The 26,378-nt window shown below is 41.3% G+C and overlaps 1 protein-coding gene across 1 annotated transcript in view; it reads right to left on the bottom strand.

Moving 5' to 3' along the window:
- CTR9 (CTR9 homolog, Paf1/RNA polymerase II complex component) overlaps window positions 1–26,378 on the bottom strand; it is a 1,518,941-nt gene that overhangs the window by 1,426,722 nt on the left and 65,841 nt on the right. The window contains exon 3 of the mRNA XM_044059132.1: window positions 16–255. Within this exon, the coding sequence (XP_043915067.1) occupies window positions 16–255 (240 nt within the window). The remainder of the gene's footprint in view (window positions 1–15; window positions 256–26,378) is intronic.

Here is a 26,378-nt window from a genome sequence, read left to right as displayed (position 1 = left end):
AGTTCAATGACTTACCTGGTCGTACATAATGATTTTGTCAGCCATTGTGTACAATAGCGTTGCCTGGGTTATCAGCTCTTTTTTGTTATCTTTATTTTTTTCTCTTCGAGCCTGCTGCACATAATAAGCTGCAAGTGTGTCCAAGCATGTCATCTGATCTTTTTCGTGGTCTCGGTAGTCCAGGTTGCCATCTATGCGGGCAGCTTCTAACAGTTTCACAAAATCTTCCGTCTTCTCTTGTTTGTAGTATTCCAGCTATTAAAATAAAAAATCATTTTTATTTCAAAACTCATTAAATTTATGTAAACTAAATGCATGGATAACCAAACATATTTGGCAAAGAAGCGCGCTCTTTCTTCTTATGAAGACATTTAAACAGCTACAAAAAAATTGTAAAACGAAGAGCATTACTACACACTGCAAAAACCATGGGTGATGTTCAAAGCTAAATGCTTTGCAACCAGCAAACAGAGGGACAAAGCATCCTACAGGATGCTGTTTTTTTTACCCCCTTCTTCATATTGAAAGAGCAGAATAATATTTTGGAACTGCATGATGCTAACAGTAGTTACTCTGACTGGGTAACAATACACCTGCCAACACCACGAAAGTCAATAAAGCCAAAAGGAAAATTTACAAGTCTGAAAAAGTAAACAAGTGCTCCATAGTACAAACAAAGAAATAGACACTAGAAGTATAAAGAAACAGCCAAGTCCAAACAGAAAAGTACCTTACTCAATTTTAAGACAAGCTGCAAATAAAAGGCTAAATTTCAGGCCTGTTAAGGAAACAGTGTGTGACAAATGCAACTCCAGTTATGCACAGCAATGGAGTCCAGATGATGACCTGGGTTTTATAAGCAATCCAGACACTGATGGAGACAAACGGCTCATCGCTTTCCTCTCTCCATCTGCTCACATCTGCCCAAGGACAGTGGGAAAGGAGCATTTCTTCAGGGTCCTTGCCTCCTCCTGCTGGGAGCTTTCTGCTTACAAGTGGGCTGCTTGACTGACTTGTCACCTGTGTAAAGCAGTGACGAAACCAAGAGACACCTTCGACATGCCCACTCCTTCAGGACTCGCTAAAGCATACAAGTGAGGCAATGACCTAAAAGGAAAACTCCAGTGATGGCTGTCTGTATGACTGTCACACTAGGATCAGCCCTCACCTACAGGGGAAAAAATGGACACAGGTGCAGTACCTAAACAGAAAGGTGATGAATGTGGGGAAAGGAAATAAAATGCCCACAGTAACAGCAGTATGTATACAATGCATGGCACAAGCAAAGGCGATTTCAAATTTGTCAATAAAAGGATAGCTGCTACAATTTTAGTCCCCAACCATGAAAATTAGGTTCAGTTAGTTGCCAATCCTAGCAGTCTGATTTATGAAGCAGGGGAATCTTGCAGGGTAGCTGCGGTCTTCTCTGTAAACAAAAGAATGGTCAGCACTCCAGTCTGTTTACTGATGTGTTACCCGAATAAACAATGGTGTAAAAAGCAAACTGGTTTCAGCCACAGCCTTCAGCAATCCTTATATATTAAAACTTTTAAGCATTATCCTATTAAAAAAATAATATATATATATATATATATATATATATATATATATATATATATATAGATAGATATATAGATATAGATAGATATATATAGATATATATATATATATATATATATATATATATATATATATATATAGATACAGATTATATATATATATATATATATATATATATATATATATATATATATATATATATAGATACAGATATATATATATATATATATATATATATATATAAAGATAAAGATATATATATATATATATATATATATATATATATAAAGTTACAACATGTTTGAAAATGGGGCAAAATGCTCATCTTCAAATAATAACCAAGTAGAAAGCACCACAGTCGAGCTGGATATAGGCAACAGTTTATTTAGTTCCAAACACCGAACACAAAGTGAAAAGACCCACACTTAACGCTGTAAAAGTACAAGTAACGTTTTTGTCATCAACTTCATCAGATAAATTTCACAATCCCATAATTCCCTTTATATAGACACACTAATTACAATTAAACCAAATAAATCAATTAATGTAAACAACAGGATGTCATTAAAAACTGTCCTTATATGGTCGTGTCAGTGTTATTTTAAAATCCATTTTACTTTAAGTTGATAAAAATCACTTTCATATATTAAAAAACACATCATTCTTAAAATTGATTTTAAATACATTTTTTTAAATTGTCATAAATAACTTAACTTACATTTAAATAAAATTTATTTAAACTATAAAATTCATTTAAAAATACAAAAGGTATAGAATACATTTATGTTGTTGTCTTTGGCTCCCTCATGTGGCCCAAATCACACATAACATCACAAGTCAAATAAAACTTTTTATAATTTATGTTCTTAATGATAGCAGTTTTTTCTATAAATTTAAAGCTTGGCTGATCTCAATTTTAAAACCTGGAGCTAAAGATATCATGTCATTAATACCCGGAGGTCTATTGGCTTCTAGTGATAGCTGCCAGTATAGTTCCCTATATTCTACAAGTGTCTCCCACATACCTCCCCTGGGATCCACATGAACTACTTCCAACACAAAAAATTGAAATACTGATGTTTTACATACCATGCTATGTTTGTAAAGTGCATTATTTTCACATTTATTTCTGATATCATACATATGTTCATATATTCTTTGTTTTAATTTTCTTTCACTTTTACCCACATAGTAGGAATCGCATTCTTTACACATAGCTAGGTATATTATGCCTTTTGTATTACAGTTAACATAAATATCCAAACTTAATTTCCTTTTCCTTGCTTGTACAAAAATGGAATCTCCAGTTTTTAAATATGAACAATAGTTACAACACCCACATTTATATAGACCTTTTCTAGTTCTTGTTGTTTTGTCATAGTTAATATTATGGGTGCCTTTGTCCAGCATGTTCTTAATAGTGTTCTCTCTACGATATATGTACGTTAATGGTTTTTCAAAAATATGTTTTAAATCTGATATCTTAGAAAAATGATTCCATTCTCTATCCATAACCTTTCTTACTACACTTGACTGTCCGTCATAATTCATAACAAATCCCATATTATAATCCTTATTAGAATTATCTACTGGAGTGTCACCTGTTTCTATAAAAGGAGATGTTTTTCCTATAATAGGAGCAAATCTGCCCTTTCTTTCACTCAGTACTTCATTCAATAATGCATCAAATAAATTACTAGGATATCCCCTGTTCATGAATAACTCCTTTAATTTAATACATTCATTTGTAAAAATTTCATCTACTGAAGTCATTCTACTCATCCGAACCAACAGGCCTTTCAACACTCCCTTCTTCTGATACAAAGGATGTGAACTAGTGAAGTGTAGATAAGAATTAGAGAATGTTTCTTTTCTGTGTATTTTAGATGAAAAATTTCCATTAACTTTCTTGATATTGACATCTAAATAGATTAGTTCCTGTGTGTCATTTGTGGGTGAAATCCAAAAAATTAGTTGTTCCATTCAAATATTCAACAAATTTCATAAAATTGTCTAGATTTCCTGTCCACAAAAAACATAAATCGTCAAGAAACCTTCCGTACAAGGTATTAGTAAATTATATTACACAGGATGGTAATAGATGGACATGTCAGGATTTTAGTATATATAATTATAGTAATGTTGCTGTTAACAAAACTTTGAATTGTTATCAAAAGGATTTGGTTTTATACCTAGGCAAAGAACTAATATTTTTAAACTGTTAATTGATGTGAAATTATTCTTAAGAAAGAAAAATTTAGAACTTTTATTCAATGGAAAGGTAACTAAATCCAAAGAAAATAGCTTGGTACGTAGTAGTACATTCAATCCACCACTGCACCCCCAATTCTGGAATTTTGAACTAAAACTTGAAAATGAATTAAGGACTGGTTTGAAAAAACAATTTGTACACCCTAACTTAGCATCTTCTGAACAGGAAGTTTTAAATGTTTTAATAAACAACAAAAATTTAAGGGTGATGAAACCGGACAAGGGTGGGGCTGTAGTATTTATGGATTGTATTCAATATGAAGGTAAAATTATGGAGATTTTGAGTGACACTGAAAAATATTCTAGAACATCAATTAATGAAATTAACATTGCATATAGGAAAATACAGTTAGTATTATATGACTTATTAATTGAAGGATCTATAGATATGCAAACATATAAATATTTGCTTGTTGAAAAACCAAAAGTCCCTTCTATATTTGGAATTCCTAAGGTGCATAAAATAGTAATGATCCACCACTTAGAGCCATTGTTTCGCTAATGGTTCAGTGACATGCCTTTAGCTAAGTATATAGATACTAAGGTGAAGGGGTTGGTGTTGAACAACCCTAACATATTACAAGATTCATGGGACTTCCTTAGGAGACTAAATCCCTCTTTATACAGTGAAAAGTTGGCCTTTGGCACTTTAGATGTAGTGGACCTATTCACTAGCATACCACATGACGTTGGTAAGGAATGGTTTGAGGAGATGTTAATTGGTTTTAAAGAGATTACCTCAAGTGAGTTCAGAACAATATTGACCCTGATGGAAATAGTGTTGAAAAATAATTTTATTTTCTTTCAAGGAGAGTACTTCAAGCAAGAGAAAGGAGTGGCCATGGGGGCACATTGTGCCCCCACTTATGCTAACATCATTATGGCCTATTGGGAGAACAATTTTCTCCTGACTTCTCCTTTTAGTGAGTATTGGACCTTGTACGGAAGGTTTGACTATTTATGTTTTTTGTGGACAGGAAATCTAGACAATTTTATGAAATTTGTTGAATATTTGAATGGAACTAATTTTTTGGATTTCACCCACAAATATGACACACAGGAACTAATATATTTAGATGTCAAAATCAAGAAAGATAATGGAAATTTTGTATCTAAAATACAAAGAAAAGAAACATTCTTTAATTCTTATTCTTATCTACACTTCACTAGTTCACATCCTTTGTATCAGAAGAAGGGAGTGTTGAAAGGCCAGTTGGTTCGGATGAGTAGAATGACTTCAGTAGATGAAATACTTACAAATGAATGTATTAAATTAAAGGAGTTATTCATGAACAGGGGATATCCTAGTAATTTATTTGATGCATTATTGAATGAAGTACTGAGTGAAAGAAAGGGCAGATTTGCTCCTATTATAGGAAAAACATCTCCTTTTATAGAAACAGGTGACACTCCAGCAGATAATTCTAATAAGGATCATAATATGGGATTTGTTATGAATTATGACCGACAGTCAAGTGTAGTAAGAAAGGTTATGGATAGAGAATGGAGTCATTTTTCTAAGATATCAGATTTAAAACATATTTTTGAAAAACCATTAACGTACATATATCGTAGAGGGAACACTATTAAGAACATGCTGGACAAAGGCACCCATAATATTAACTATGACAAAACAACAAGAACTAGAAAATGTCTATATAAATGTGGGTGTTGTAACTATTGTTCATATTTAAAAACTGGAGATTCCATTTTTTTACAAGCAAGGAAAAGGAAATTAAGTTTGGATATTTATGTTAACTGTAATACAAAAGGCATAATATACCTAGCTATGTGTAAAGAATGCGATTCCTACTATGTGGGTAAAAGTGAAAGAAAATTAAAACAAAGAATATATGAACATATGTATGATATCAGAAATAAATGTGAAAATAATGCACTTTACAAACATAGCATGGTATGTAAAACATCAGTATTTCAATTTTTTGTGTTGGAAGTAGTTCATGTGGATCCCAGGGGAGGTATGTGGGAGACACTTGTAGAATATAGGGAACTATACTGGCAGCTATCACTGGAAGCCAATAGACCTCCGGGTCTTAATGACATGATATCTTTAGCTCCAGTTTTAAAATTGAGATCAGCCAAGCTTCAAATTTATAGAAAAAACTGCTATCATTAAGAACATAAATTATAAAAAGTTTTATTTGACTTGTGATGTTATGTGTGATTTGGGCCACATGAGGCCAAAGACAACAGCATAAATTTATTCTGTATATACCTTTTGTATTTTTAAATGAATTTTATAGTTTAAATACATTTTATTTAAATGTAAGTTATTTATGACAATTAAAAAAAATGTATTTAAAATCAATTTTAAGAATATGATGTGTTTTTTTAATATATGAAAGTGATTTTTATCAACTTAAAGTATAATGGATTTTAAAATAACACTGACATGACCATATAAGGACAGTTTTTAATGACATCCTGTTGTTTACATTAATTGATTAATTGATTTATTTGGTTTAATTGTAATTAGTGTGTCTATATAAAGGGAATTATGGGATTGTGAAATTTATCTGATGAAGTTGATGACGAAAACGGTAGTTGTACTTTTACAGCGTTGTGTGTGGGTCTTTTCACTGTGTTCGGTGTTTGGAACTGAATAAACTGTTGCCTATATCCAGCTCGACTGTGGTGCTTTCTACTTGGTTATAAGTTTATTTTAGCACCATTTTATCTTTTTGGGTCATCTTCAAATAATGTTTCTACACTATTCAAGCCAATATTTCTACTGCTTCAGACAAGGCGCTATATTTTTGGTTGATATCAGACTCATCTTTCTTTTTAAGGTGGGAGGAAAATTAATCACATTACCACACATCTATCAGAGAAGTAGGCCTAGAAGCACTTAGGATGCTATGGATATCAAACACCGACAAAAGCAAAAAACTCTCCTTATGTTATATTACCAACAGTCTAGTGTTCTGCAACTTAAAATAAATAAATAAATAATCCCCAGCCTCTTTAAGGGCCAATTACCAAGGAGAAGAAACAACCAAAGCTGCAAGAAAATCTGTGAAAGCAGTGTGGTTCCCTAGCCCAAAATAATTAACACGGAGCTGAAAGATTAAAAAGGATGGCACAAAATGTGCCCGCTAGCAGTGTCTTTAAAAATTCAACCGGGGGGGGGGGGGGGCATGACCAAAACAGTGAGCAATTAACCAGATATTTTGTTCTGCTTCATTTTAACAGCTTTGACAGGATTTTTACCGAAATTTTCAAATAAAACATTTTAAAATATGATGGATGTATAAATAAACACCTTCTACAAGAAATATAAGTTTTAAACATTCTTCATTGCTTTTTCCTGTCAAGAAAAACTTAAAGAACTAATTCCCTCAGAATGAGTCACCCTAAGCTGTGTAAAGGACAACAAAATGAAGAGACATTCTGTATACACTCAGCAACGTCAATGAACTTTCTAGAAAGATGGATAAACTGGAAAGCAAAATAAACATTAAGGAGGAATGTAAAAAAAAAAACCAGAAGTGCTGAGTGAAGCTGAAACAACAATCTTTACAAATTTCAAAATATAGAACTGGCAATGACTAACTAGTGTGTGTGTGACACTGAATTTCTCTTGAAACAAAATAATCTATTTGGGAAAAAATAGAAGATCTAGAAGGAAGAACATTAGGATATATGGTATCCCTGAGAAAGAGGAAGGAGACGGTATGATTCGAATTCTGAATACCTGGCTGCCTAAGACATTGAACGTGCCTGAAGTGCTTTCCTTCAATATAACAGGGCACATTGATTAGTCTCCAACACATCAATAAAGAAAAACCCACTTACATCAAGGTCAGTGATCATTAGATTTGTTTCCAGCCAAGATAAAGATTTAGTTTTAAAAACAGCATGGACTAAGTATCAAGTCAAAAATAAAAGAAACCATAAGATCTGACAAGGACTACTCAACTTCAGTTATGTCAAAAAGGTACCATGTGTACCACTTATAAAGGATTTACAGAAAATATTAAAGCACAAATTTTACTTCCAACAAAAATAAAGATGCATCTTAAAGAAGGACACAGGACTTGGAAGATGCTTTGGAGTTTACACAGAAGAATAAAATTTTAGAAAAAAAAAAAGACTGAAGAAATTCACTGCATCTTATCTACATCTCTCAGAAGAAATGCAACAAGAAGTTGATGATCAGTTAAAGACAAAAACAGTTTAAAAACTGAAAGATAAATGAAAAATTTATTCATTTTCATTGTAATATGTGTTCAGTAACAAAGTGAAAGAACAGAAAGGATCAGACAGTACCACTTTTTACAAGGTAAATATTTTTTTTCCTTATTTCAAATAAGTTGTACACAAGTGAAGCTAATTAATTCCAAATAGTTTAAATCAGTCATACCATACCTGTCACTAAAAATATCAAAAGGATGATGCTTATGTAAAGAAATAAGAAGTTATGTACTCACCATAACGTTCCATCTGAGTAGGTGGCTTCATTTGTCTGCAACCTGTGGGTCTTGGATCCGAGCCGGCAACTTGTTTCATAGCTAATGGATCCGAGTTCCTAGCTCCTCCCCTCACCCATAATCCCCTGCCAACCCTCCATGACCTCAGATCAAGTTTGCCCCTCTATATGTACCCAAAAAGGGTATTGCAATAAAACAACTCACATAGATCCACTGAAGGCCAGGGGGAAGAAGGGGGGATGGTTGCAGACAAATGAAGCCACCTACTCAGATGGAACGTTACGGTGAGTACATAACTTCTTAATCTGAAGTAGGGACTTCATTTGTCAGCAACCTGTGGGACAGAGTCCCCAGCTACCTGAATCTTGGGTGGCCATCATGGAAGGATATTGCGGAGCACCGCAGAGCCAAAGGATGTTCTCCCTCTAGAAATTACGTCCAGTTTGTAGTGGTTAATAAAGGTATGAGATGAGGCCCAAGTGGCTGCCGAACAAATATCATCCAATGGAACTCTAGATTTGAAGGCCGCAGAAGTAGAGATGGAACGAGTGGAATGTGTGCGAACTCCTTCAGGTGCGGGTCTCTCAGAAGCTTGGTACGCTAACAGAATACAATGGGAAATCCAGCGTGACAGGGAGATTTTTGATACTGCTTTCCCCAAATTTAATTTGGCAAAGGAAATGAACAGCTGGTCGGATTGCCTGTGAGCAGTTCTAGGAGTATAAAAACGCAGCTGCCTATGAACATCTAATGAATGCAGCTTGTACTCTCCTTTATTCTGATATTTAGGAAAGAAGACCGGTAGATTTATGGATTGATTTACATTGGTTTCTGATGCTATTTTGGGAAGGAAGGAGGGATTGGTCCTGAGGTACACTCTGTCCGGATGAAAGATCAAGTAAGGAGGTTTCACAAAAAGAGCTTGAAGCTCCGAAACTCTTTTCGCTGAAGTAATGGCTACAAGGAATGCTGTTTTCCAGGACAAGTATTTGAGATCCACTGAAGCAGCAGGTTCAAATGGTGGAGCAGTCAGGGCTTGAAGAACTAGTGAAAGATCCCAAGGGGGTACTGCTTCTTTTATAGGGGGTCTAAGCAAAAAGGTGCCCTTGAGAAAGGTTTTACACAATTTGGCCGACATCAAGGGTCCCGTGTCATGTCCCACATGGTAATGGGAGATGGCAGCCAATTGTACTTTGACAGTTGAGCAACTAGCGCCTTCCTGAAAAAGTTCGGTTAGGAAGTCTAGTATGGATGGAAGAGGAGCCGTAAAGGGATCCAGATTATGATGCTCCACCCAGACGGAGAAACGTTTCCATTTACTGCGGTACACTTTCCTGGTGGAAGGTTTATGCGCTGCCACGAGGATGGTTTTGACTGGTGAAGAGATACCGGGAGTCCTAACTAGGAGTGGAACTGGAGCAACCAAGCTGTCAGCTTCAGACTGTCCAGATTTGGGGTCGGTAGACCCGACGGATGGGAGATTAGATCCGGACGGGGATTCACTAGGTTAGACCACGGGTAAGGGAACCAAATTTGCCGAGGCCAGAATGGGGCAATGAGGATCATCCTGCTCCCCAACTGCGAGGCTTTCTGTAAGAGCTGCAGCATCAGGGGTAGAGGAGGATAGGCATAAAGTAGACCATGTGGCCAAGCATGCACCAGAGCATCTCTTGGGTTTTCCCCTGGAGGGGGGATCAGAGCGAAGAAATTGCCGCATTTGGTGTTTGAGGGAGAGGCAAAAAGATCGCAGCAGGGTTGCCCCCATATTGCGAATATCTGCTTCGCTACTAGTGGGTTGAGAGACCACTCGTAAGGGGTAAGAAGGGTGGGGCTGAGTTTGTCCGCTAGGATGTTGGCCCGCCCCGGAATGTGCGTTGCAATCAGAAAGCGGTTGGTGGAAATCGCCCATTCCACACTCTCATGGCTTCGCGGCACAGAGGGTAAAACCTGGTTCCCCCGTTTGTTGATGTACCAGACAACCGACATGTTGTCCGACTGAATTGCAATCGTTCCTACGGGGAGGAGATTCTGAAGTACTTGCAATGCGTACAGCACCGCTCTCATCTCCAGAACGTTGATATGCAGGGAGGTCTCTATCGTTCCACGTGCCTTGGACAGTCCTGCCTGAATAATGCCCCCACCCGAGGTGGGAGGCGTCCGTGGTCACCATGGTGAGAGGGGGAGAGGTGCAGAAGGGTCGGCCCGTATGGAGATCCGGAGCATGGAGCCACCATAATAGAGCCCTCCTGCAAGCCTTGCTGATAGCGATGGGGTGATGGAGAGGAAAGGACAGAAAGGACCATTGTACTAGAAGGGTCCACTGCAGTACCCGCATGTTCAGACGGGCGTATGGAAGAAGCGTTATCGCTGCCGCCATGGAGCCCAGCGCCCTCAGGACCAATTCCGCCGGTGGAGTTTCTGACTGGAGGATGGCCCGCACATGAAGTTGCAAATTCCGTAGTCGTTCCGACGTCAGGAAGGCTCGTAGATCTCTGGTGTCTATTCTGGCTCCTATGAATTCTATGACTTGTGTCGGGGCCAGAAAGGATTTGTCGGCATTGATGGTGATGCCTAACTGGGGGACTAGGCGGAGAAAGAAATCTCTGGCTGAGCAAAGTAGATGCCTTGTTGGGGCGGTCAGGAGCCAGTCATCCAGGTACGGAAAGACCTGCATTCCCTGAAGTCTCAGGTGGGCCGCTATCACTGCTAATACCTTGGTGAACACCCTGGGGGCTGTGGTGAGGCCAAAGGGAAGGACCCTGAACTGGTAGTGACTGGCTCCCAGCCGGAAGCGGAGGAACCTCCTGGATCATCTGTCCATTAGAATGTGGTAGTACGCATCCTTGAGGTCTATAGAGCACATCCAATCGTTCTCCCTTAGAAGGGGAAGAATAGATTGAAGAGTGACCATTCGGAATTTTTCCTTGGTTACCGACAGGTTCAAACGGGACAGGTCTAGAATCTGTCTCGAGTCCACCGTCTTTTTTGGCACCAAAAAGAACCTGGAGTAGAACCCTAATCCGAGCTGGTCTTGGGGGACGGGCTGGATGGCTCTTTTTCTTAGCAGCTGCTGAATCTCTGCGGCTGCAGCCTCCCTCAGATCGGGTGGGTACATCGGGGAGGTTCTTGAATTCGGGGACATGAAGTAATGGGATTTTGTATCCTCCGGATATAATTTGAAGTACCCAGCAGTCTGTCGTGATGGACTCCATGCCGCTAGGTGCTCTGAGAAGCGCCCCCCGACTGCCTCCAGAGTGGAGCAGTCGGGTAACCCTTCATGGCTGCTGCGTGGGCCGGTAAGAGAAAGGTTCTCTGGACCCAAAGTTCCTCAGAGCCCCTCTGCCCCTGGGCCGGCGTCCTCCCTGTCTTCCTCTGCCACGGAAGGACTGGTTGTCCGGAGCGGGTTGGGAATGTTGCGATTTCCGGAACCACATCTTCTTCTGACCCTTTTGGTTCTTCGAAAAGGACCGCTGGGGAGCAGAGAAGCGGACTCCGACGGCAGACAACGTCTTCCCATCCTTCTCGATGTGGCTGCTGCGTGGGCCGGTAAGAGAAAGGTTCTCTGGACCCAAAGTTCCTCAGAGCCCCTCTGCCCCTGGGCCGGCGTCCTCCCTGTCTTCCTCTGCCACGGAAGGACTGGTTGTCCGGAGCGGGTTGGGAATGTTGCGATTTCCGGAACCACATCTTCTTCTGACCCTTTTGGTTCTTCGAAAAGGACCGCTGGGGAGCAGAGAAGCGGACTCCGACGGCAGACAACGTCTTCCCATCCTTCTCGATGTGGACAAGTGTCTCGCAAACCATTTTGCCTAACAGGGCAGAACCATCGAAAGGGGCTTTCGCAAAGGACGCTTTAAAGGGCTCCGCAAAGTCACAATGATGAAGCCAGGCCTGACGTCTCATGACTAGGCCCGCTCCGCTAGCTCTAGCGGCTCCCTCGGTGGCGTGGGACAATAGCCGCATAGAGGTATTTGAAATAGATCTCAGAGTGGCCATTCGGGTGGAGTACAATTGTTTGTCCTCCGCCGACATGGACTCAGGGGGGGAGGCAGCGTATTCTTTGATAAGATCCCACTGCATCCTGATGACATGTGCCATAAAGTTCAGAGACCTTACCGAAAAGGTCGCCGAGTTAAAAACTTGCTTCCCTAAGCGATCCATCGAGCGGAACTCCTTGCTCGGTGGATGGACTGAGGGGCTCTCCTGAGCTAGTTCCCTCTTTGTGGCTGCCGCTGTCAACATGGCATCTACGGGGGACCCTTGCTCCAGTGTGACCGGTCTGCGGGGGGGGGGGGGCTTAGTATCCTATCCGGGCATTTGGGGACTGGCTCCACGGTGTCCGGGTCCTTCCACGCCCTGGTGGTAATAAGGTCCACCAGGGGGTCAGCCGGAGGGGACACCCAAGAGGTAGATGGGCCTGCTTCGAATGCCTACAGAAACACGGACTCGGAGGAAGCCTTGGGGGCAGACCACCCACCTCTGATCCTCAGCATCTCCATGATGTCTCCAAAGGAGACATCCTCAGGGGGTGATCTTGGGGAGCCTTCCCCTTCATCCAAGTCCGTGTCCTCAGTTAAGGACTCAGGGGAGTCCACGTGCCTCCTCTTGCACTTGTGCTTGCGAGGCACTTCCTCAGGGGGGCTGTCCGAGGAGGTCTCGCCAGCAACATCCTGTTCCAATGGAACAGCCTGGGACATTGAAGCAGGCTGTCCCTGAGGCAGGGTGATGGAAGCCTGGCCCAGCAGAGAGGGAGTGCAGGGTGGAGCCGAGACAAGGGCCGGGGGTCAGGATGCTCTCGACAGAGCCCTCTCCACTACATCGAAGGCCGAGGGGGAACCGCTCTCCCTGGGCTCAGAGCCGGCTCCCACTCGGATCCGATGAAGGGATCGAAGCCGGCGCCAAGACCATCGGATCCGAAGGACCAGTGTGCTCCGACCTGGATGGTGCCCAAGGCACACTGAATCCCTCGGATCCGAAGCTCGGCCACGGCTCCGAGAGGTCGGATCCGACAGACTCGAGGGCAGGGTCGGATCCGAAGTACCAAGTACTGTCAGCGCCGACCCACCCCTGGCTCTGACGCTGCTCGGCTCCGAATGCTCCAAACCCAGGTAGCGGGTCTGAGAAGGAGCAATTGGAGCGAAAAAGGGTGTCGAGCTCCCCCCCGAAGGGGGGGAGGCAAGAGCATTCCCATCTGCAGCTGGGCCTGGATGAATCTTTGCATCATCCGGTCCCAAGTCTGCATCTGATATGCTGAAAGTTGATCTCGACGAGGCCACCGAGGCAGGCCTGGAATGCCGCCTCGATGACCTCGATGGAGATCGGGCCTCCTCCTCCTCGGGCCCTGGGGAGAAGCAAGGAGATTGGAGCTGAGGAGGAGGAGACCTAGAAGCAGTGGAGGGAGAAGCCCGCTTAGCTGGCGGGGCCGAAGCGGAGGCCTTGGCCGGCCACTTGTGGTGCTTCTCCCTCCGTTTCTCCCTCCTAGCCTCCCTATCCTCCGGCGCTTTAGCGGGAGTTAGAGTCCTGGTCGGAGGAAGGGGGGCAGGAGTGGCAATGACCACAGCCTGTGGCAGTGCCACGGGAGCAGCGGAGGCCGGAGCAGAGTCCGGGGGCAAAAGTCCCGCCAGGACCAGCTTCGACCTCTGCTCTTTCAGTGCCCTGGGGTTGAATACTGCACAAATGGTACAGCCTGAGATGAGGTGTTCAACCCCAAGGCACTGAACGCACCGAGTGTGTCCATCAGCCGGGGAGAGCTTATGGCCACACTCGGTACATTTTGAAAAAATGGCTTTTGGGGCCTCAGCCATACTTGAGGAAAAAAAAAAAAAAAAAAAAAAAAAAAGTGCTACACAAACACACAGGCCCCAAAACACAAACACACACACTTACTAACGACCACCGAAGGGAGGGAAAAAACTATGTAAAAAAATATAAAATACAGGGAACCTGACTCTTACACACTTTTTAAATTTAACTGTAGAGAAAAGTTAACTAAATCACACTTAACTGACAATTTCGCTAAGAGCTCAAAGGAATCCAGCCATCCACAAGCGCGGCAAACTAGATCTGTGGTCATGGAGGGTTGGCAGGGGATTATGGGTGAGGGGAGGAGCTAGGAGCTCGGATCCATTAGCTATGAAACAAGTTGCCGGCTCGGATCCGATATCGGATCCAAGACCCACAGGTTGCTGACAAATAAAGTCCCTACTTCAGATCAAATATTTTAAGCTCTTAATGAGACTGTTCTGTGCTAGTAAGCACAGTATTTGAAATATAAAAATGACAGCAAAAAAGTATGTAAAGTCACATTCTAATTCACATACAGTGGATATAAAAGTTTACACACTCCTGTTAAAATGCCAGGTTTTTGTGGTATAAAAAATGAGACCACAATAAATCATTTCAAAACTTTTCCCACCTTTAATGTCACCTATAACCTGTATAATTAAATTGAAAAACAAACATGTTAGGGGGAAAAATATAAAAAAATAAAAAAACCTACAATAAACTAGTTGCATAAGTGTGCACACCCTTAAACTAATACGTTGTTGAAGCACATTTTGATTTAATTACAGCATTCAGTCTTCTTGGGTACACACCTGCCATCTATTAGAGAGACTCTGATGAACCCCAAATAAAGTTCAGCTGTCCTAGGAGGATTTTCCTGACAATTACTCAGTTGCCTGCTACTACAAAAGCCATGGTTTGCAGACAGCTTATAAAGCATCAAAGGGATCTCATTATTGAAAGGTAACAGTCAGGAGAAGGGTACAAACAAATTTCCACAGCATTGGATATAGCATGGAACATAGTGAAGACAAGTCATCAAAACGTGGAGAAAAAAATTGGACAATAGTGACGTTGCAAAGAACTGGACGTCCCTTCAAAATTGATGAAAAGACAAGATGGAAACTGGTCAGGGAGGCTGCCAAGAGACCTACAGCAACACTGAAGAAGCTGCAGGAATTTCTGGCTAGTACTGGGTGTGTATTACATATTCTCCATATGTCTTGGCTATGGGGTAGGGTTGCAAGACGGAAGCCTATTCCTACACAGAAAACCATCCAGGCCTGGCTAAAATTTGCAAAACAATACATAAAGTCTCCCAAAAGCATGTGGGAGAATGGTTTATGGTCTGATGAGACCAAGGTTGAACTTTGTGGCCACAAATCCAAAAGATACGTTTGGCACAAAAACAACACTTTACATCACCAAAAGAACACCATCCCCACAGTGAAGCATGATGGTGGCAGTAGTATGCTTTGGGGTTGCTTTTCTTCTGCTGGAACTGAAGCTTTAGTCAAGGTGGAGGGAATTATGAACACCTCCAAATACCAGTCACTTTTGGCCCCAAACCTTCAGGAGTCTGCAAGAAATCTGAAGATGAAGAGGAATGTAATGTTTCAACATGACAATGACCCCAAGCATACATCCAAATCAACAAAAAATTGGCTTCACCAGAAGAAAAAAAAAAAAAGGTTATGTCTTACCGTAACATTCCATCTGTGTTGCTGATCTTCGTTCATTCATTACTGAGGAGTTATTGGTTCCGTCCTCGAAACTGAGCCGGCCAAAAACTCTCAAGCCAAGATCCTACCCAGAATGCTCTGCTCCCTGTTACCTCAGATCGAGTTTGCAAGTTGATAGACAAAAGTAGAGGCTACCTCTGGTGATAACAGACCTACAATAATGGAAAAAAGGAGTATACGAGATCAACCAGGAACCTCCAGAGGGGGACGGAGGGTGGGGAGTAATGAATGAAATAAGGTCAACAACACAGATGGAATGTTATGGTAAGACATAACTTCTTTATCGGATGTTGTTAATCTTCATTCATTCCTTACTGATGGAACAGAGTCCCCAGCGACCTGTATCCCTGGGTGGCCCTCATGGAAGGACATTCCCGAGCACCATGGAACCAAAAGAAGCTCTACCTCTGGAGGCCAGGATAAAGGTATGGGGTTTAGCCCAAGTCGCAGCTGAGCAAATATCATTGAGGGAAGCCCTAGCATGGAAAGCTGCTGAAGTTGCCATAGACTTTGTAGAATGAGCTTTCACTCTGTGAGGCAAGGTGATGTTGTTCTTGTTGTAGATAAAGGTAATGCAATTTCTCAACTATGATGTCAATATAACCTTTGAGACAGGATGACCTAGCCTTGATCCAAAAAAGGCCAGAAATAGTTGGTCTGATTTACGGGTAGATTTTCTGTCCATATAAAATCGCATTTACCTGTAAACATCTACGGAGTGCAGCCAACACTCTCCCTTGTTAGAATGATTAGGAAAAAATACTGGAAGGTCAAAAGACTGGTTGATAGGCTGTTCCGACACTACTTTCGGTAAAAAGGAAGAATTAGTTCTTAGTGATACTCTATCCTAATGGAAAATAATGTAGGGACGTTTGATGCATAAGGCATGAAGTTCTGACAAACGTCTGGCTGATGTGATTGCAACCAGAAAAAGTTTTCCAAGAAAGGTACTTTAAATCACATGAAGACGCAGGTTCAAAGGGGGGAGCTGTTAGGGCTTGTAGAACCAAGGCCAAATTCCAAGGTTGTACTGGTTCTCTAAAGAGAGGTCTTAGGTTAAAAACACCCTTCAAGAAAGTCTTACAGAGTCTATGTGACATGAGTGAAGAACCCTGAAAGCCAATGTGGAAATTAGAAATGGCAGCTAAATGAACAGGAATAGTACAGGCTGACACCCCAGATTAAAAAAGATGTGATAAGTAATCTAAAACCACAGAAACTGGGGCTGACAAGGGGTCCAATTGTTTAGTCACTGCCCATAATATAAACCTTTTCCATTTGCGGAGATAGATTAGCCTTGTGGACGATTTATGAGATGAGATAAGAATACTGAACACCGGGGAAGAGAGGTTATCCTACCTGGCAATCATAGGAAATGGAGAAACCAAGCCGTCAACTTCAGGCTTGTTAGATTGGGGTGAGTCAGACCTTGTGGATGGGAGATCAATGTTGGGGATGGATTGAGGATCCATGGTCGATCTAGCAGGGGAGGCCAGAGGAAGGGGAACAAAACTTGCCAAGGCCAATATATGGAGCAATGAGGATCACTTTGCTCTTCAACTGCTGTGCTTTCTTCAGAAACTGAGAGATGAGGGGAAGAGGAGGACAAGCATAAAGCAGACCAGAAGGCCAAGCGTGGACTAGAGCATCTCTCGGTGACTGTCCTCAAGGGGGGGATCAGGGCAAAGTAATTGCTGCACTTGAAGTTGGTTGGGGAGGCAAATAGGTCGCAGCAAGGCTGGTCCCAGTGGTTGAAAATTCTTGCCGCTATCACAGGGTTGAGGGACCACTCGCGAGGTTGTAGAATGCACCTGCTCAATTTGTCCCCTATCATGTTGGAGTGCCAGGAATGTGCATTGCAATTAGAAAGCGGTTGGAAGCCATCACCCATTGCCATATTCTCAAGGCCTCTCAGCATAATGGACAAGATCTGGAGCCCCCTTGCTTGTTGATGTACCAGACCACTGACATGTTTGATTGGATCCCAATAATCCCTGATGGAAGGAGGGAGTGGAATGCTTGCAATGCTAATAGCACCGCCCTCAGTTCCAGGACACTGATATGCAAATTGGCCTCCGTCTCCAACCAGGTGCCTTGGACCGAGTTTCCCTGACATAGCCCCCCCCCCCCCCGATCAGGGAGACGTCGGTGGTCACAGTGTCTTTCGGCTGATGGGGGCGAGACCACTGTTGGGGATTTCGAGACGTCCACCAGAGCAAATCTTGCTTGCATCTCTGAGTTGCACTTATTTGAAAAGACAAAGGATTTGTAGAGGTTACCACTGAGTGAGAAGTAACCACTGGAGAAGTCTTGTGTGGAATGTGGCCAGAGGAACAATGGTGATCGAGGCTGCCATTGATCACAAGAGTTGAAGTATGGACCGAGTAGATGATTTGTGGCGACAGATTAGCGGCTGAACCTGTTGTCTCATTCTTTGAAGTCTGTGATCCGGAAGAGATGCTGTGCCATTCCTCGTGTCCAACAGAACCCCGATGAATTCTAAGGATTGTGCTGGGGTTGTGTTAGACTTCTCCCAGTTTATAGTGATTCCCAGGCATTGTGCTGTGGGGAAAAAAAAAAAAGAGTGCAGTCTAGGTCTTCTTCCAGTAGATGTTTGGTGGGGGCAGTGAGAAGCCAGTCATCTAGGTATGGAAATGCCTGGAATCCTTGAAGTCGCAGGTGAGCGATGACCACTGCCATGCAATATGGTGAACACTCCAGGGCTGTAAAGAGACCGAAGGTCAGTACCCAAAATTGGTACTGACTGGCTCCTGTACGGAGACGGAGGTATCTTCTTGGGCGCTGTTCTATTTTTATATGGTAATACGCATCTTTAAGATCTGCAGAGCACATCCAATCGTCTTCTTCCAGAAGAGGAAGAATAGACTGAACCGTGACCATCTGGAATTTCTCTATTTTTACAAATTTGCTCAGTGGGCTGAGATCCAGAATCGGTCTCCAGTCATCTGTCTTTTTTGGCACTACAAGGAACCTAGAGTAAAAAATGGATCCTATCTGGTCTGGGGGGACCGTTTGGATATTTTTTTGTAGCAGCTTTCGGATTTTGTGCTCTGCTGCTTCCCTTTGACTGGGTGGGACATTGGGCAAGTCTCTGGGTGAGGTGGGACAGAGATGGAAGGGGGATACGATAGCCTCTGGATATCATCCATTGTACCCAAGAATCGGTGGTTATGTTTCACCAGGCAGTGGGGTACAAGGAAAAATGACCCCTGGCTGCTTCCAGAGGTGAGCAGTCAGGCAATGCTTCAGGAGTGTGGGTAGGGTTGTCCAGAAAAAAGAACCTCTGGAACCCCGGTTTCGTGGACCTCCCCTGCCCTGAAAGGGGCATCTTCCATTGGAGTTTCCCCCTCTACCTCTCGGGGAGAGCTCAGCACGTGCGTCACAGAAAGAGACTTGTGATTTTCTGCGCCACATCTTCCCATTCCTCCGATTTCTGGAGTATAATAGTTGAGAAGTGGAGCAGACACCAACAGCAGACAGGGTCTTGCCATCTTGTTCGCACCTTGCCAGAGTATCTTTAAACTTAGGGCCAAACAATGAAGCAGCCTGGATGGGGGCATTCATAAAGGAAGCCTTAAAGGAGTATGCAAAGTCGCAAAGGTGCATCCAGCTATGACATCTCGAGAATATACCTGTGCCTGCCGCTCTAGCCCCTCCTTTGGTTGCGTGTGAAATAAGGCACATGGAAGAATTGGATATTGATGCTAGGGTCGCTATCTGAAAAGCTACGTTGTTGCACACCTCATCAGAAACAGCTCCTGCCAAGTTTTCAGAAAGTTGGTTGATAAGGTCCCTCTGGAGCCTTGTAAAGTGTGCCAAGTAGTTCAAGGACCTTACGGCGAAGGTCGATGAAGAAAACACACGCTTCCCGAGTCTATCTCCCGGGACTCCTTGTTGGGCGGATGGACAGTCTGTCTCTCTTCTGCCATGTCTTTTTTGGTTGCAGCTGCCATCACCATGACATCTGCTGGAAGATCTTCTGACCAATGGGGATGCTCAACTGGGGGAGATAAAATCTTGTCAGGCCTCCGTGGTACAACATCCAAGGTATCAGAAGCCTTCCATGCCCGCTGGACGAGGAGATGGATAAGGTCATTGGCTGGCGGGGTAAGGGCGCCATGCACGAAAGGCCTGCAAGAATATGGATTCCTCTGAGGAAGGGTTGGAGGACTTCCAGTCACCCCTCTGTCTTAGGATCTCGAGGATGTCACCAAAGGACACATCAGAGGGTGACCGTGGGGAACCTTCCCCGTCATCAAAGTCTGTATCGTCGGTCAAAGACTCCTCAGTGGAGTCCATGTGCTTCCTCTTGCATGAAACCTTGCAAGGGACTTCCTCAGTGGGGAGCTCTGGGGAAGATTGCAAAGAGGGTATTTCTTGAGGGGGAGAAACCAGAGGCTCTTGTGCCAGGTGTCTGGTGGTTGTGGCTTGCGACAGTTGTGGCACAAGGAGGGTTTACCAGCGGAGGCAAGCGCCCTCTCCATGGCCTGGAAGGCCGGACCGTCCGAAGTGGAATGGGAGCCCGGAAAAAAAAAAAAGAGCACGACAACCTCAGAACCGGGGTCACACCCCACTCCGACAATCTGACCCCACAGACCAGGAGTCTTAATAGGGCTGTGTAGCGTGACGGAAGGAGGATGCCTAGAGAGTGCCATAGAAAAAATGGTCATGGAACCAAGAATGCCTACCCCCACGGCACAGCCACTAGCCTAAGAAGAGCCCGGTGCACAGAGGGCCACAAGGATGACTCCAGCTCCAAAGTGAGGTCTACTGTTTGGGTCGGAAGGGAAGCTGCTGTCAGAGGAAGGGGCTTCGATGCTTCCCTGGAAGTCGAAGGAGGAGTGTACACGAGTCTGTGGGGAAATACGGTCACCTGGAATAGGGAACGTAGCTTTAGATGGTTGAGAGAGACCCCTGGCCACAAGCAACTGGTAGACAAGCTGCAACACATCCTATTCTGAGAGGCTCCTGGTCGACCTCAGAGAGGAACATGAACGCGATTCTGGCCTTTCTAAAAAAAGGGCTATATTGGCTTCCAACAAACCCATCCAAGGAAGGAGAATACTTAGTCCTTGCTAGTTCGTGTGGTGCAGAGCCCAGAACCGAGGGTGTCTGCACAGAGGAGAATGGTGTTGTGGTTATCTGTGCTGACGGCAGTGCTATAGGAGTCGAAAGTGTCTGCACCGTTAAGGGCGGTGTGGCAAAGGTCTGCACCGATGAGTATGGTGCTGTCGATGAAGGTGTCTGCACCGAACAGCATGCCAGTGCCGAAGGGGTCTGCACTGCAGAGGACAGTATTGTCAAAGTTAGGGTGAAAGAGACTGTACCTGCAGAGACAGTGCCAATAAAGGAGGCGACGAAACTGTTGGAGCCATAAGTGTCTGCACCAGGAACTCTGGTGCCGGTGGCGATAAAGAGGACATAGCTGGAGTAGGAATCAACTGGGGTGGTGCCGAGGCTGGGGCCGAAAGGACCACAGATAGCAGCGCTGGACTCGAAATTTTTACCTTTTTGTGAGTGGACTCCTTGCGATCTCTACAGGGAGATGAACTGAGTGACCTTGAGGAGGAAGAACACCTCTTACGGGGTTTAGCAGACAGGGGTGAGCCCTCCGACCCAGAAATAGCTTCACAGAAAGGAGTTTTAAGGAGGCCTTTCAGGATTAACTTATTCTTCCTTTCATTAAGAGTCTCGGTCAAAAAATTTCTACAAATCCCACATGGGGATCCACTGAAAAGTGGGAGACATTCAAGCAAGAGACACATAAATCATGGCCATCAGAAAGCGGTAACTTACGGATGCATTCTGTACATTGTTTGAAACCAACACTACTTTTCTTGTCCGACATAATTATATGAAGGAAGAAGAACGACAGTAGCAAGAAGTTAAGAAAGGTAAACAAGTAAAAATACTGCACTAAGCCTGCAGGCTAGAAACGTACTGTAACTGTTTATTCAATAAAACAACAAAAATACACACAAAGTAAGCGCTTTCACGGCATCCAGTCACTTAATCAGACAACATTCAAAGACGGTGCTCATCCTAAATAATCCTCTACAAAGTCAGCTGACGGATCATTTTAATTGATGTGATTAAAAGTATTTAAAAATGTGTGCATATATAGTACATAACATATAATATAAAACACATACTCAAAAGCATTTGCATACATTTTAAAAACATTTAAGAACGGTGTAAAAACTATATAAAAATCCTTCTTTATAAAAACAGCATTCTTTATTTACGCTTAAGAGGGCATGCCTTCAGAAAAGGTTTTAATGAAGAAGTACTGTTAAGACCAGGAGATCTTTCAGCATTTAGCAGAAGAATCCATTTCTGTTCTGCTGCTTCTGTACGATTCTCCAGGTCCCCCCCCATCTAATATCTACATCTAATACTTGTAAAACAAAAAATCTGAAACTATGTGTAGGATCATTTTGTAGTACACACGTACTGCTAATGCATTATTTTCTTTCTTGTTCTTCACATCCCTGATGTGCTCAAGCACTCTGTCTAAGTTGTCTATTTGTTTTACCTACAGAAAGAAAAATAAACCAAATTGACTATTTTACATTCTGCATAGTACTGCATTCTCGGTGTGAATCTCAAAGGGTGATGTTGGTAAAAGGAACTAGAATATAAATATTTGCATGCTGTACAATTTCTACACGGAAATGTTCCTATCCTAGTAGATTCATACAGGTTTTTGTTTACACTCTTCTTATGGCATAAGTGTTGTTTTATGGATTTATTATTTCTAAAAGAGAAGGATGGTGTTGTACCAACTATACAAATTAATTCTGGTGCATCTTGTAGAAGCCTCCAGTTATTTTTTTATAAAGTCACAAAATTCATTGATATCACTAGAATATTGAAAAGTAACTCTAAAATTGTCATTGGTAACCATTCTATCTTGGCTACTGTTTGATTCTTCAGCTGTATAGTCAAAGTATGGTTTACACCTATCACAGCCCTATGTAACCAAGCTTCTTCGATAGCTTACTATTTCTTTTTCTGAGTAACCTCTCTCTAAAAAAAAAAAAATCTAATTTTAATTGTGATAGGGCTGTATGCGCATCTCTGTCATTACTATGTAGCCTTAAAGTTCTATATATCTGCCCTTTAAGTACATTGCGTGGAATATGTCGCGGGTGCATACTTTTATGCAAAAGGGCATTCCTCTTGGTAGGTTTTACATAAATGCTACTAGATATTTGCATAAATTCAGACTTTTCATGTAACGTCTAAACGTCTGTAACGTTTTTTTTTTTACTTGTATGGCTTTTGTTTTCCTGCACTACTCCGTACCCTGCCTTCATTCGTTTTGTTCTTATTAAGTTAAGAAAGTTACCCAGACAGTAAGAAAGGCAGAAAAGAAAGATTACCACCAATGGTAATGAAGAATTACCTTAAAGGTAAGAAAAGTGTAATAAAGGGGAAAAAACTATATGGAGAGAAAAGTTACGATAGGGTAGGAGTATAGAAATAGTAACTGATTGAAAACTTTTTAAACACTGACAATAAAGAAACTTTCAAAAAAATTGTTCACTTAGCTGAGAGAAAGTGGCGAGACACGACTGTACAGCAATGTGGCAAACGAGAACAGAGGTAACGGGGAGCACAGCATTCTGGGTAGGATCTTGGCTCGAGAGTTTTTGGCTGATGCGAGCTTGGTATAAGGCTGGCTCGGTTCCGAGGACGGAACTGATAACCCATTAGTAAGGAATGAACAAAGATTAACATCAGATTTAAAGTTTTGGAATGTCCCAGCCAGAGCCCAGACCTAAATCCAATAGAAAATCTGTAGGGTGACCTGAAGAGGGCTGTGCACAAGAGATGCCCTCACAAACTGACGGATTTGGAGCGCTTTTGCAAAGAAGAGTGGGCAAATAGTGCCAAATAAAGATGTGCCATGTTGATAGACTCCTTCCAAAAAAGACTGAATCCTGTAATTAAATCAAAAGGTGCTTCAACAATGTTTAAGGGTGTGCACACTTATGCAACCAGCTTACTGTACGTTTATCCCCCCCCAAAAAAAAGACTGAATCCTGTAATTAAATCAAAAGGTGCTTCAACAATGTTTAAGGGTGTGCACACTTATGCAACCAGCTTACTGTACGTTTACCCCCCCCCCCCCCCCAACAGATTTGTTTGTTTTTCAATTGAATTGTACAAGTTATAGGTCACATTAAAGGTGGGAAAAGTTTTGAAATTATTTATTATGGTCTCATTTATATCACAAAAAACTGGCATTTCAACACGGGTCTGTAAACTCTTCATATCCACTGTAAGTGGCTGTTTTACATATACAACAGAAAGTACTGGAATGATACTTAATTAGCACATCATCAACACCTATACAAGTTGAATTCTTATTCTTATCACACATTACTGTCATTCTTTCAATGCAAGTTTTATTGATGATAGAAAGCTTCATATAAAACAATACATGAAAACCTGAGAAAATATCTGCATATGAGATATTGGGGTTATTGTTTGTTCTCTCTCTAATTAAGCTTTATTACGGTCTTATAATATTTAGTAGTTATTTACCGATTAAAGTAACTTCCCATATCTTTTATCATAACATGAAGGTTAAATATAAAGTTGCGACAATCGCAAGTGTTCATCTGTACATGCAGAGCAGAATTACTGCAAAGATATTCTTTGCATATGTGGAAGTATTTGAAAGTTTAAAATGTTACTATTTATCGTAGAAGTGTTTTGTGGCATTCGCGAATGCCATGAGTGTTTGAGTGTTTCTGTGCAAGTAGAGCTAAACAAATCTTCCTGCCTTTAACATAAATGTAGTTTTAAAAGGAGCTAGCAAGTGGCATAAGCACTTTTAAGGCTCAATAAGCTTTAAAAAGCTCTAAGAATTAGTATTGTCTTCCTCAAAAGTGAAAGCTGACATTTCAACTCACCCTTTGCACCAAAAGTGATATAGTAAAATGTTAAAATTAAAAATGCAGTGTGTTTAAGTGTTGAAATGGATAAATTGACTTAAAATGCATTCATATGTAAGAATTAAAACACAATATTAAACCATACATAATCAATATACACAATTCTTATAATAAATTAAAATGAAAAATAAGCTTCAAAGCCACTCACTGGTTTGAAATTTTAATTGTTTGTTATATAGTAACAGACTACACTGCAGCTTACAATAAGACACTTCTAATACAACACAAATGATTATATTCCCTTGTATTTCATTTAAAAATCACATAATATACTTCATAGATTTTATTTAAAAGATGCTTGATGTTAGTTCAAATTCCCTCTGATAAAAATACTTAAGATAGTGGGCTTATGGTAAGAAATGAAAGTACAATAAAAAAGCGACTAGAATAAAGATTACCTGATACATAATGGAAGGTATATCTTTTCTTTCAAACAGCTTATTACATTTGGATTATAACTAAAGTATGGAGTTGTGTAAATAGTAAACGGTATATGAGTAAACGGTATACGACAGATAGTATAATCAAAAACAGAGAATGATAAAGGTAAATAGAAGCATACAGTTAGCAGATTAGTACATAAATACTTTTATACATGGTAAATAAGTAACTTCTTGACCTTACAAAATGTGAAAATAACACTTAATAATCTTATTGTAGTTCACGGGATAAGAGGGGGGTTTTATAAGGGAAGATAGAAATAGTGATAACTAATCTGGCTTATTTAAAGTAAAATGGGACCTATACAGACTTTTCTTTCTTTAATAATACATACGGAAGGGTTTTCTTAAAATGATCCATATTAAAATAGAGAATATACATAACATGAAGCAGAAGCATGAACCACATGTAGTTGGGCTAATGTGGAGGTTGAGATGCAGTTTGTTTGATTTTTATCAACAAACTAGGCATAGGTTATTCCATGGTAGAAAGTTTTAAGGTTATATTGTTAGATAATATTCTGTTTTAAAAGTTTTGTCCATAGCTAAATGTTTTATTTCAGAAGTATACAATTCCTTATATAAATGTATTTTTGAGTTATACATTCCCTTCTAAACATCTGATTTTAAAAGTGTATCCATTAATATTAATGGGTTAAATAATACAGGGAGCCTGCTTAAATACTTGAAGTTACATAAAGCTCAAATAATATTTTTACAAGAAATGCATTTTACTTATTACGGACAATAATACATTTATCATTAAAGAATTATTTGATTTTAAAAGGATCTGCTTTTAGATCTAAAAGCTGAGGCATCTCACTCTGTGGAAGAATTCCCCAATTAATCTTAATGTAGTAGATACTTAATATTGATAAAAATGGTATGTTAGGCATTGTTGTAATTGAATGGAATAGGAAAATATACACTTTTGTAAAACTCTTACAGGATTCCAGGGACTGGAGATAAAGATTATTATAGACACTATAGTCTATTATATGAAAGGTGACGACATAATGGCTGCTGATTTTAAATGCATCTTATCTGGAAAGAATACCACTGCTAATAAGAAACTTAGAATCACATCATCAGCTAAATATTTATCAAATATCTGTAAACCTTATGAACTTAAAAGATATGCATGTA

Source organism: Protopterus annectens, chromosome 17.part0, assembly GCF_019279795.1.
Source record: "Protopterus annectens isolate FY-2018-M chromosome 17.part0, PAN1.0, whole genome shotgun sequence".
NCBI lineage: Eukaryota > Metazoa > Chordata > Ceratodontiformes > Protopteridae > Protopterus > Protopterus annectens.
Note: the sequence above shows the minus strand (reverse complement) of the source record. Positions and strands in the feature narration are given on the sequence as shown.